This window comes from Camelina sativa, chromosome 7 (genome assembly GCF_030686135.1).
Source record: "Camelina sativa cultivar CO46 ecotype springtype chromosome 7, ASM3068613v1".
In the NCBI taxonomy this organism is placed as follows: Eukaryota; Viridiplantae; Streptophyta; class Magnoliopsida; order Brassicales; family Brassicaceae; genus Camelina; species Camelina sativa.
The window spans coordinates 6525553-6536816 of NC_141886.1; the positions used below are offsets into that span (position 1 = coordinate 6525553).

The 11264-nt window shown below is 36.0% G+C and overlaps 2 protein-coding genes, 1 long non-coding RNA gene and 1 pseudogene across 4 annotated transcripts; 2 read left to right on the top strand and 2 right to left on the bottom strand.

Moving 5' to 3' along the window:
- The first annotated feature begins 1002 nt into the window (after nt 1–1002).
- Nucleotides 1003–2061, top strand: LOC104700516 (uncharacterized). Its single transcript, XR_753592.2, has 3 exons — nt 1003–1164; nt 1324–1359; nt 1601–2061. It is a non-coding gene; the product is annotated as an uncharacterized LOC104700516 (long non-coding RNA).
- An 846-nt stretch (nt 2062–2907) lies between these two features.
- LOC104704371 (putative F-box/kelch-repeat protein At2g29780) lies at nt 2908–4384 on the top strand (annotated as a pseudogene). Its single transcript, XR_015562084.1, has 2 exons — nt 2908–4073; nt 4158–4384. The product of XR_015562084.1 is annotated as a putative F-box/kelch-repeat protein At2g29780 (transcript).
- A 312-nt stretch (nt 4385–4696) lies between these two features.
- LOC104700517 (pentatricopeptide repeat-containing protein At2g29760, chloroplastic) lies at nt 4697–7035 on the bottom strand. Its single transcript, XM_010416038.3, has one exon. It carries the CDS (start codon nt 7017–7019, stop codon nt 4809–4811), a length of 2211 nt encoding a protein of 736 aa, XP_010414340.2. The 5' UTR covers nt 7020–7035; the 3' UTR covers nt 4697–4808.
- A 1819-nt stretch (nt 7036–8854) lies between these two features.
- Nucleotides 8855–10620, bottom strand: LOC104700518 (flavonol 3-O-glucosyltransferase UGT71C1). The gene has a single exon (XM_010416040.3). The coding sequence runs from the start codon at nt 10489–10491 to the stop codon at nt 9049–9051; it is 1443 nt and encodes a 480-aa protein (XP_010414342.1). The 5' UTR covers nt 10492–10620; the 3' UTR covers nt 8855–9048.
- Nucleotides 10621–11264: the final 644 nt, after the last annotated feature.

Sequence of the window (11264 nt, forward strand, 5' to 3'; positions counted from 1 at the left end):
TTCATAAATTTATCATAATTTGTATCACACAAATCACCGAAGTTACAAACAAACTGGAATATTATAGTATGGAGCCACTAAAAAATCCTATGGTACTCTTTTAAGATTTTGGTATGAAAGTGATCAAGTTTTGCGTATGGATGCAAATTTTCGACGTGTATCACACTTTTTTTTTTTTTGGTATGTTAAGTCTTAAACAATTTCACATCTATATATACTTATTGGGTATAATAGTGTTTACTTGATAAAACAAGGTCACCTAACAACTAGGTTCGGATTACAAAAGCTAATTAATATCAAATATTACTTGGAGTCTTAAACTTGTATGCCACTAAAAACCACCTTTGTAATTTTTAGAAAAGTAATTTAAAAAAAATTGGTATGAATGTCAAGTTTTATACCATTTTCAAATTTTTGAAAGAAAATTACAGAAATCACTGGTAAATAGAAATACTGAAAACTATAGAAAAATTACAAAGCAAGAATGACTAACCGCAAGTGAAGACCCACTAAAAAGAAGCAAGGAAAGAACAAAGCAATATGAAGCGGAAAAAGGCAAGTCGCTCGCCAAATGCTTATAAGAGTTAGCCTATCCGACGGAGTTGCCACGAGCTTTCACAAGCCAAAATTATAACGTTTACGTAGCTTGTTTCTCCCATATATATATCTATGTAGAATGGAAAGAAAACAATAAGAAGAACTAAAGTTGTTCTCTCTCGCTCTATCTAAAACTCTCAGTTTCCCTTCACACATGTTAGACCATAGGTCTATAGTATATATCATATATATATGTACAGTATGTGTGAATTGGTATACATATTTTGTTATGGTTCATAATAGTAAATTTATTTAGTTGTCATGTTAAACAACACCAATATTTCTAATTTACTAAGGAATAGGAAAGAACTAAAACTAGTAAAAACAATTTAACAGTTTTTACGGATCACCATAAGAGACATGCGCTAATAATTACATACAACTTATCTATATAATAAACCAACTGTATGTAAGGATTTCAAATTTTCAACCATAAAAAAAACAAAAAAAACAAAAAAAAGAAAACAAAAAAACAAAATTTGATATTCAGAAGAACATCACAAGAAATGTCATCATCACATTTTGCTATCCTTTTCATGATCATGCTTTCGCTCGTTCATCATGGATGTATGTTTACGAAATTATGAGCACATATATAAATAATCGTTTTTCATTGCTTAATGACAATCAGCATCGTTGTAAGCATATATATTGTTATATAAATAATCTTCTCTATATTAATTTTTAACTTCTAATTTTTTTTCTTATATATATATATATATATAGCTGGGGAAACACAAAAGTTTGACGCGACCAAGAAAGGTTTGAATTTCAATCATCAAATAACAAATAAATAATTAACATTTTGTTATCCTTTGCATCATCGTAATTTTCTCGTTCCTCTCCAAAAACATATATACACATATATATGTTTATGAAATTATGCATATATGTATATTAATAATCACCATTAATGTAATCATATTTTAATAAATAATATTTCTTTCTTTATTTATTTTAGTTCTTCATTTTTTTTAACTTCGAATATATTTCTTAATTACAGATGCAAACGGAGGAAAAGGTGTTGAATCGAACAAGTTAGGTTCCTCAGTGTGCCTTCGTCAAACATGTCGAAGTCACCACGGACCAGATACGTGTTATTGCTGTTTCAGAGATCGTAGCAGGTGTTATCCTAATTTATATCATTGTGCGAATGACTGCACATTCCTAATGGCTTAACTTAACTTAATGACTTTACCTAAAGGAAACAGATACAATATAATTATGCTCGTCGTAACTAATTTTGTTTAGTGCCATTGAAAGTTTACTTTCTAAACATTATTACACTTTACTATGGAATGATATGTTTTAAATAAGTATATTGTAAAATTAATATGATTTTGTAAAAAAAAATAATCATAATATCATAGTTGTAAAACAGGAAAATTTTGAAAGTACAATTGTAATAGTTAGGAAAATAACTGATTAATAATTTTTGTATATAAACGTACAATCTCTTCTATACTACAAGGATCACGCAACTCTATGTATGCTTATGTTGGAAAATATTCAGAGAATAAACACATTACACATATAGGACATGGTGACCAAAACCATAATCATTAAAAAAACATCAAATCTCCTCCCCTGGATTTGTCCTCGTCCCATCGAATAGGCTAGTCCAAAACCATGTTGAGCTCACTAAGAAGGTCCCATTCTGGATCAGATTGGGATAAGATCTGTCTCGCGTCTTTCAAACGATCTTATTGGGCTGGGCTGGGCCTGGCATATATCAAATACTAAAAAAAATTAGTCGTATCGTCCGTTTCATCTGGGTCTTGTGTTATATGCGAACAATAATCGCAATTATTATGTTCAAACTTCAATCAGTGGAATATGCTTCTTGATAATCTATCTCTACTATTATTTGAAAGCCATAATCTGTAAAAAAAATTACATGTTCATGTCACACCTCTAATCGGATATATTTTAATTTTATTTCTTTTAAATATATAAACAAATTATTATTTTTTCCACTTATGTACAAATTTCCTTTTTATGAAATGTTTAGAACTTTCTCATTTTTTTTTATTTTAAAACATTTTAGTAATTTAGAATTGACATGTTTATTTATACATCTTTTTAATATATTTTACTTCAAAAAAAGCCTAAGTAAAGAAAATAAACACATTATAAATAGAAAATAAATAAAGTAATACAGAATCCAATAACTTTTAAAACAAAATTTCTGAATCCATAAAAGAAGATAATAGTTTTACGTACTCATAATAATGGTTTCATTATAAATACCACAAGGAACGTAACAGCTTCTTTCAAAAATCTACTTTAGTCTTCTCCCTTTCGGTTAATTCGTTGCTGCTGAAAGACTTCACACGGCGACGATGGCTTTAATCTCTGAAACTTCCGACGAAGGCTCTAACGGTGGCAATCCAAGCAAGAAACTCGAAGAACTCCATAAGAACCCGAAAGAAGAAGACGATGAAGAGAATCAAAGCGAGAAGCCTCAAGAAGATGATCTTGCTCCGAATCCTCGACAAATCCCAGAAGTACTCATCGGAGGTACCGTCGCACACGTCCGGAGATGTCATTACCCTGTTCTTTATGCGTTGATCGGGTTCCCTCTTGTTAGTCTCCCGTGCTGGTACATACTCAATCGTAACATTCCAAGAAACAACTCATTACGATTGATCCGAATCACTTCACTTCCTCCTATGAATCCTGGATGTGCTGTGGTCACAATCGGATACAAAATGTATGTGATCGGTGGTTGGATCAACCTGCATCGACTGTGTTTGTCATCGACTGTAGATACCACACGTGTGGCTACCTCCCAAATATGCACAGGGCTCGCTACCGCGCAGCCGCCGGAGTAGTTGAAGAAAAGATTTATGTCATCGGAGGTTGCGAGAAGCGTCATGATGATTGGATCGAAGTGTTTGATGTAGAGGAAAGAACTTGGAGTACTGTGCCTGATCCATCCGACTACAAATCTAGTTTGCCAGAAGGAGGGTTTGTGACATCTCTGGTGATGCAAAATAGGATTTACATCATGGATGCTATGCGTGATTTGGTTTACGAACCAAGACAAGGTACATGGCAGTCATCGGAACTTGGAACTAAGTTGATGCATTTTTGGCGCAAGCCGTGTTGTGTGATTGAGGATCTGTTTTATAGCTTCGATCCACGGTGTGTTCTTAGACACCCAATACTGGTATATGATCCAAATAAAATGGTTTGGACTCCTCTGAAGGGTGTAGATCGTTTGCCTTACCTCAAATACTTTGAGTGTAAAATAGAGAATTTGGGTGGGAAGCTGATGGTTTTGGGCACTTCTTACATCCCATATAATGATACTTGGTGCATAGAGATCACGTTAGAAAGACGTGAAGGAGGTGAGATGTGGGGGACGGTCGATTCAGTGGTGCCTGTGCTAAGCTCCTTGAACTCGCCTTATATTGATCTTTGTCGCTCTGTTACGTTTTGATGTTCTGTGGGATGGTTTCTTGCAGTATAAGGTATGTTAATCTTTTGATGTGTATGGACTATATATGACATTTTCTTTAACCTCAAGTCTTAATTAGGCTTTCATTGACTTGCAGGTGAAGGAACATTTATTACATCTACTGTTTTTAGCTAGCAGCTTGTTGATATGAGAGCAAATATGAAGCAAAAGTGGTTCAGAAGCTGTTATAACTAACACTTTGGAAAGTAACTCGTCTTCCTTCTTAACCTTTGTGCAAAAATGTGATTACTCTTATCAGAATAGGCCTTGTGTAGAGTTGGCCACTCTTTGTACTAAAGTTCTTACGAGACTTGTTGAAATGCATCTTTGGTTTAGCTAGTCTCTGGTTCTTTCTGATTTGTGAGATATAATCTGCTTCTACTATATGACCATTATGAATACTTGGTTTGGATTGGAGATGAAGCAAAACAAAGTGATTTATTTTGCTTACAATCAAATTGGGAAGATACAGAGTCCTGGTGAAACTATATATATACTTTGTTGCTTTTACCATATATATGAGCAAACTTGAAAAGGTTAAGAGATAACGCAAAACACAGAGATTTAGTGGTTTTGACTTCAGTAATTACAATGTCCTGAAGCTATCTATCTAGGATACACAATGAGAAGATGATATGTTTGGTATATGTAACATTTGTATTAACGGTGGAGAGGAGGTCCAAGTCGCAAAACGTTACAGGAACAACACACAAAAATTGACTGAGTTTCTTCTAGTAAATCTGAAATCTCACCAGAAATCATTACAAGAACACTGCCCATTTCTGAAATGGTGAAACCGATACCTGTCCCTCACTATTATCTCTCTATCATAGAGCTGAGATATTAGTTTAGCAACTGAGTGACAATCTCCACACACCCTTAGATTCTTAATAACTCGTATCACCTTTGGAGCCTCTGTTGATATCAGTCCATAACAAATCGCCAGCTTCTCGCTGTGGAGATTCAGAGATTGTTCCTTCATTTCTTCTTCCTCGATGATCTGCAGAACCTGTGACATCTCTGGCTCGTAACCATTCAATTTCAGTTTCTCCATAACCTCGTGTAACTTCCCGTATACCTTCTCAGACATCGGGTGAGCGTTATCTCCAGAGAGAAACTCATGAATCATGCCATCGATTTCAATTGAGCTGCAACCTGGTTCTTTCTTCAGTCCAGTGACTCTCATATGCTTCCTCAGCTCAGAAACGTTTTCCCACTTCCCAGATTTAGCATATATGTTTGATAAGAGAACATGCGCGCCATCGTTCCTAGGTTCCAGTTCAAGCAAACGTGTACAAGCCATTTCAGCAAGACTCAGATTGGCATGGATCTTACAAGCTCCTAGAAGCGCTCCCCAGACAGAAGTGCTTGGAGGAATTGGCATCGCCTCTATGAACTTTACAGCTTTCTCCAGATAACCCGAGCGGCCGAGAACATCAACTATGCAAGCGTAATGCTTGTCCTCAGGGACAATACCATAACTCGTTTCCATTTTGTAGAATAACGACTCAGCCTCATCCACCAAACCGGTATGGCTACAAGCACAGAATACATTGGTGAAGGTCACACCATTTGGCTTTACATTTGCCTCTTGCATTTTATAAAACATACCAAAAGCTTCATTTCCACATCCGTGCATCGCCAGACCACCAATCATTGCACTCCATACAAACACATCTTTCTTCTCTACAGAACTAAACACTTCACGGGCCTTTTCAAGATCTCCGCATTTGGAATACATATGAATCAGTGCGCTTGTAATGTAAAAATTCATCCTAATGCCGTGCTTTTTGATGTAGCTATGGATCCATCTACCTAATTCAAGTGCCCCTACCTGAGCACAAGCTGATAAAGTACTTACCAGAGTGATCTGGTTCAGCTTTATGTTCTTCTGAAGTTGCAGCTCGTGGAACACTAACAGTGCCTCATTAGGTTTACCATTCTGCTCATAAGCGGATATAAGAGCATTCCAAGCAACAATGTCTTTCTTAGGCATAGAGTTAAGAACCTCTTTAGCTGCTTCGTAGTCTTCTGAAATGGCATACCCATCAAGCATTGTTGTCCACGTGACGTTATCTTTCTCCTCCATTGCATCAAACAATCTTTTTGCGTCCTCTATGCTTCCACACTTTGTATACATATCAAGCATCGCATTAGCCAATGTCAAGTTCACGTTAACCCTGTTTTCTTCAATAAAAGAACAAACTTGCCTCCCAAACTCTAGATTCCGTAGCTTTGTACAAGCAGACAAGACACCAACCATAGTCACATGACTTGCCTTAACGTCCTCTGACTCCATCTTCTTAAAAAGCTCCAAAGCCTTATCAGGAGAACCCTTTTGCACAAACCCATTAATCATCGAATTCCACGAAACAACGTCTTTCTCTTTGATCGTAGTAAAGACTTTACAAGCCGAATCTAAATCCCCGCAAGAGAAGTAACAATGTATCAAAGAATTAGCGACAAAAACATCACATCCAACAGCTGACTTAATCGCCATCCCGTGAAGAGATTGACCCAAAGACAAAGACGAAACTTCTGCAGCGGCCTTGACAAGGAAAGGGAACGTGTACTTATTCGGGTAACACTGGCTCTCGGAAACCATATCCAAGAAAACCCAGATGCTACGAACAGGGTCTGGTCCAGAAGCGTAAGCACGGATAAGGGTGTTCCAAGTGAAAGAGTTTGGTTGAGGAATTTCGTCGAACACCTTGCGTGCATACTCGAGACTGGCGAAAGTAGAGAGCGCAGAGATTGCGAAGAGCTTGCTAGCTGAGTAAGGATCAGCTATAGTACCGGTACGGATCATGTGACCGTGGGTTTGCTTCAGTTGTCGAAGGTTTGTACATCGGTCGATCAGAGATATAGTGTGGCGGGAGCGTTCGTTATTGGTGGTTTGTTGATTCGGATTTGGATGACGTGGCAGAGAGAGCGGTTGTGCTGTGGAGAAGGTAGCCATTTTTTTTGTGTCCGCTTACTTTTTTTTTTATTTCTTTTACAAATTATATAGTAGCAAAATTCTGATGAGTGACATTGTGACAATATCTCACTTAAAATGATTAGAGGCAAATTCTGTTTAAATTTGTAATATTAATTTTTTTTTGTAACCAAATTTTTATATATATATTTTTTTTTCCTAATTTTTTTTTTGGGGTGAAATGTTAAAATTTTAGTTGTTTTTTTAAGAAGAGAAAAACATAAGTTCCATGACACATTCATTCGTTAATATACTAGATGAAGACCCATGCTCTTGGTTGAAATTCATTTTATTTATATTATAATTTTTATATAAAATATAATTTATGTGATTGTTTTTAAAAGTTTTTTTGGATAAAACATTATGCAATAAAATCATATGCTAAATATGATGGCTTCAAAAGAGACACTTATTTTGTAAGTTTTATATTGTTAATGATTCTAGATAATTATATTATACGAAATTTTGTATATTTTATATTTTAAAAGAAAATTTTAATATGTTGTATTAGGTTATATATGTGAAGTTATTTCAACAATGTAGATTCTACATCATGACTTAAATGTCATTATAAGATATAATTTTGTAAATTTGAATTTAAATATTCAAATTTTGACCTGTTACTCAGTAAAATATTACTAAAGCTTGAATATTTTATAGATTGAATAATTTATATTTGTTTTTAAAATTCAACTTATGGTATATCCAGAAATAAAACTATTTTTAATTATAATAAATAATATGACAATTTATTTGTTTTACAAAATAGACTCATATATAAAAATAAAAGGTGAATTATAATGATAGTTAACAAATTAATATGTTAAGTTATATATCAAAAGATTTTATTTGATGAATAATTTAATAAAAGAAATTAATATAGTAAGTTAGATGATATGATTCTTTAGAATATTCTCTTTAAGATTTTTGGTATAACCTATTTGTAAATAATTAATCTATCATTAATGTATATTCTATTTATATCCAACTTATTAAAATTATATAGTTTACAAAATAATGTTGTGTACTTCCATTTTATTATATAGGGGATGTCTGAGGAAAATTGTGTCGCACTCAATTTTGTTATAAATTGTGTCGCACTCAATTTATGTTTCAGTTCTTGATTTACCAGCTTTTTTTGTTGTTGTTGTTGTTCCCATGATTCCTTGAAATAAATACATAATAATGTTAGTAAAAATAAATTAAATATATAATCATAAAGCATTGTTTTTCATTTTTCAGCAGTCAACTTGAAAGATTCCAAATGCTTACCTAACAAAAACAATAATATATTTCGATTATTAAAATTTCGGTGTTTGGAATCTTTAATTTTTTTTTGTTAGTAAGCAATGTTTTTTTTTTTTTTTAACTCTGGATTTATTATTGATTGCAAATTATGATAACTATTACATGTGAATCTAACATGGACAATTCCTTTCGACCCTACTAGATTCACTACATACACTCTTGCTCTCCTGCCTGCTCCATGTTCTTGATGGACACCTCCTCCTTTTTCTATGCTCACCTTCAGTTGTATGTAAAATCACGGCGAACGGCAATAATTACGCATCGCATCACTGGAGATTGTTTGTAAATTTATCTCCGTTAATTTGCACAATTAATAAATCGCATTATCTGGGGCTCGAACCCCAGACCTCCTGGTATAGAAGCATTAATGAACTAGGGCTCGAACTCCAGACTTCCTAGTGTAGAAGCATTAATGAACCCTAGACTAACCACTGGACTAAGGGGTTTCCACAACATCTCTCGTAATCTTGTGTGTAGCTAATAATAAATCTTAGTTTGATACACTTCTAAGACCAGAATAATAATTTTTTAAAAAAATCATTAAACACGAGATACAATACAACATGGAAGCAAATATGAAATAGGAAAAGTTGTAAGAAGAAGACACAGTCTTCTAATATTAAAATAAAGTGATAATTACGATTTTTTTTATAAAAAAAAACATGATCGCCACACGACCAAACAAATGAAACGACGGCGTCCTTTACAAACCATCGGCGATGATCAAGTCACCGATGAATCTTTTAATGGCAGCAAACGAAGATCCACCGTCCACGACAGCCTCTTTCGCCGCCTCAGCAATCTCCTTCGCTTTACTCTTCAGCACACGATCCTCACTGTCCATCAAAGATCTAACGGTTCCTGCTATCTCATCAGCTTTCACTATATGTCCTTCTTCCGACACGTAATCCATCCGCAACTCCATGGCCACACCAAGCTCCTTGACCAACGTGAACGCGTTTAGCTGCTGTTCCGCGTACATCGGCCACGTGGCGATCGGAACGCCGAAACCCAAACTCTCCAATATCGAGTTCCAACCGCAGTGAGACACGAACCCTCCGACTGCTTTATGGGCCAGAATCTCAACTTGAGGAGCCCAACCACAAACTAGGCCTTGATCCATAACCCGGTCCATGAACCCGTCTGGTAAAGCATCGTACGGGCTCGCGTACTCCTTCGGGTCGGTTCGTATCGACCAGAGGAATTTGCAGTCAACGAGCTCCAAGGCTTGAGCGATCTCTTTGATCTGAGTCTCAGGAATATTTCTCAAGCTCCCGAAGCAGAGGAACACCACCGATGACTCGGTCTGATCATCGAGCCATCCTATGATCCGGTCTCGTTCCGACGAGTCCAAGTTCGGACGATCGTTGGAGCAGAGTATTGGCCCGATTGGGTAAACGGGTGGGTAATTATCCGGACAACCACCGAAATATTCAAAAGCGTTAGGCTCAAGAAACGTGAATGAATTTGCCAAAATACCCTTAGCGTCAGGGAACCTCTCAGCCAGCTCAACCCAAGGCTCGTACGTCTCTTTCATGAACAGACCTGATGGCAGAACCTTGGTAGGCACAGAATTGATGTAACCAGGAACCCGGTTTAGCTCCTCGTTAAAGCTCCGGTTAAACTCTGATTTGATTTCGAGGTGTCTCTCTGGGAGATACTTCATCATACCCAAGAAACCTGCGCTACACGTCAAGAAAATGTAAGAAGGGAGATTAAACTCGTTTCCCACATCGATCATAGGGACGCAGAAGAAATCGAGAACCAATCCAGCCACACGAACAGAATCCGACTCATCACGTGAAGACAAGAGTGTGGAGAGACCATCCCTCACGATGGGAACCATTTTCTTGACATATTCAAGAATGTAAGCTTCAGGAGCTTCCTGAAAGAGTTCCATCGGTGGAGGGGTTTCGACGTCGGGCAAGGTGACGAAACGGATACGAGGCTCATTTTTGACTAGTGACTGGAGGAAGGCGATTGTGTCAGCTTTCGGTATGAAGGGTAGTCCCCAGTAGAGGATGGTGATGGTGTAGATCCGAGGATTGTCTTGACTGATGAGACGTTTCGCTAGTTCGATTGTGGCGAGGATGTGCCCGGAGAACGGGTGAGGGATGATGACGAGCTCTACTTCTTGGTTTCCCATTGTACGTTTGGAGATTTGATGAGGAACTCAAAAGTCAATAGGAGAAGACAAATTTAAAAAGGGAACTGAGATTGTGCAGAGCAGTTGTCTAGAAAGGTTTGTTTTGTATGTGTGTTGATATGGCTATTTTATTCAAATAACAGAAAGAGACAGGCAAATAGTTAATTTTAATCAAACATGTATTATTGTCAATTATTATTATTATAGTACGTGCAGACAAGATAACAGGAAAAATATAATACAAGATGCATGTTATATTATTGTACATCAATATCAATGCATATGTAATTAAGGTTAACAAATCACGACGACATGTGTTATGTTCTCTATTGGTTATTTGGTTGTAGGCAGATAGTAGTTAATTACAACAAGATCTAATGACTTTTTTCAGTCAATCGTTTCGAACATAACTAGATGAAAATTTAGATCTAGGGTATTAATTAATTTAAACACATTGGGGAAAGGGTGAAACACGAGAAATGTATAAAAACTACAATGATATATAAGAGCATCATTTCATATTAGTGTCGTGGATTTGAGTCCAAGCAAATAATCCACCGTTTTTCAAACCTTTCCTTGCCATGTATAACAGAACAATTAAAATTGAGAAATCTAATCAATATATCATTTGTATAAGCATAACACATACGTTGATTTTTTTCTTTCAGTCTTTTTGTTATAGTGTTTCATACGTGATTCTTATACAAGAATAGTCTAATGAACTAATTGTGGCGGGAGCGCGCGTTTGTTATTGGTGGCCGTTGGTTGATTCA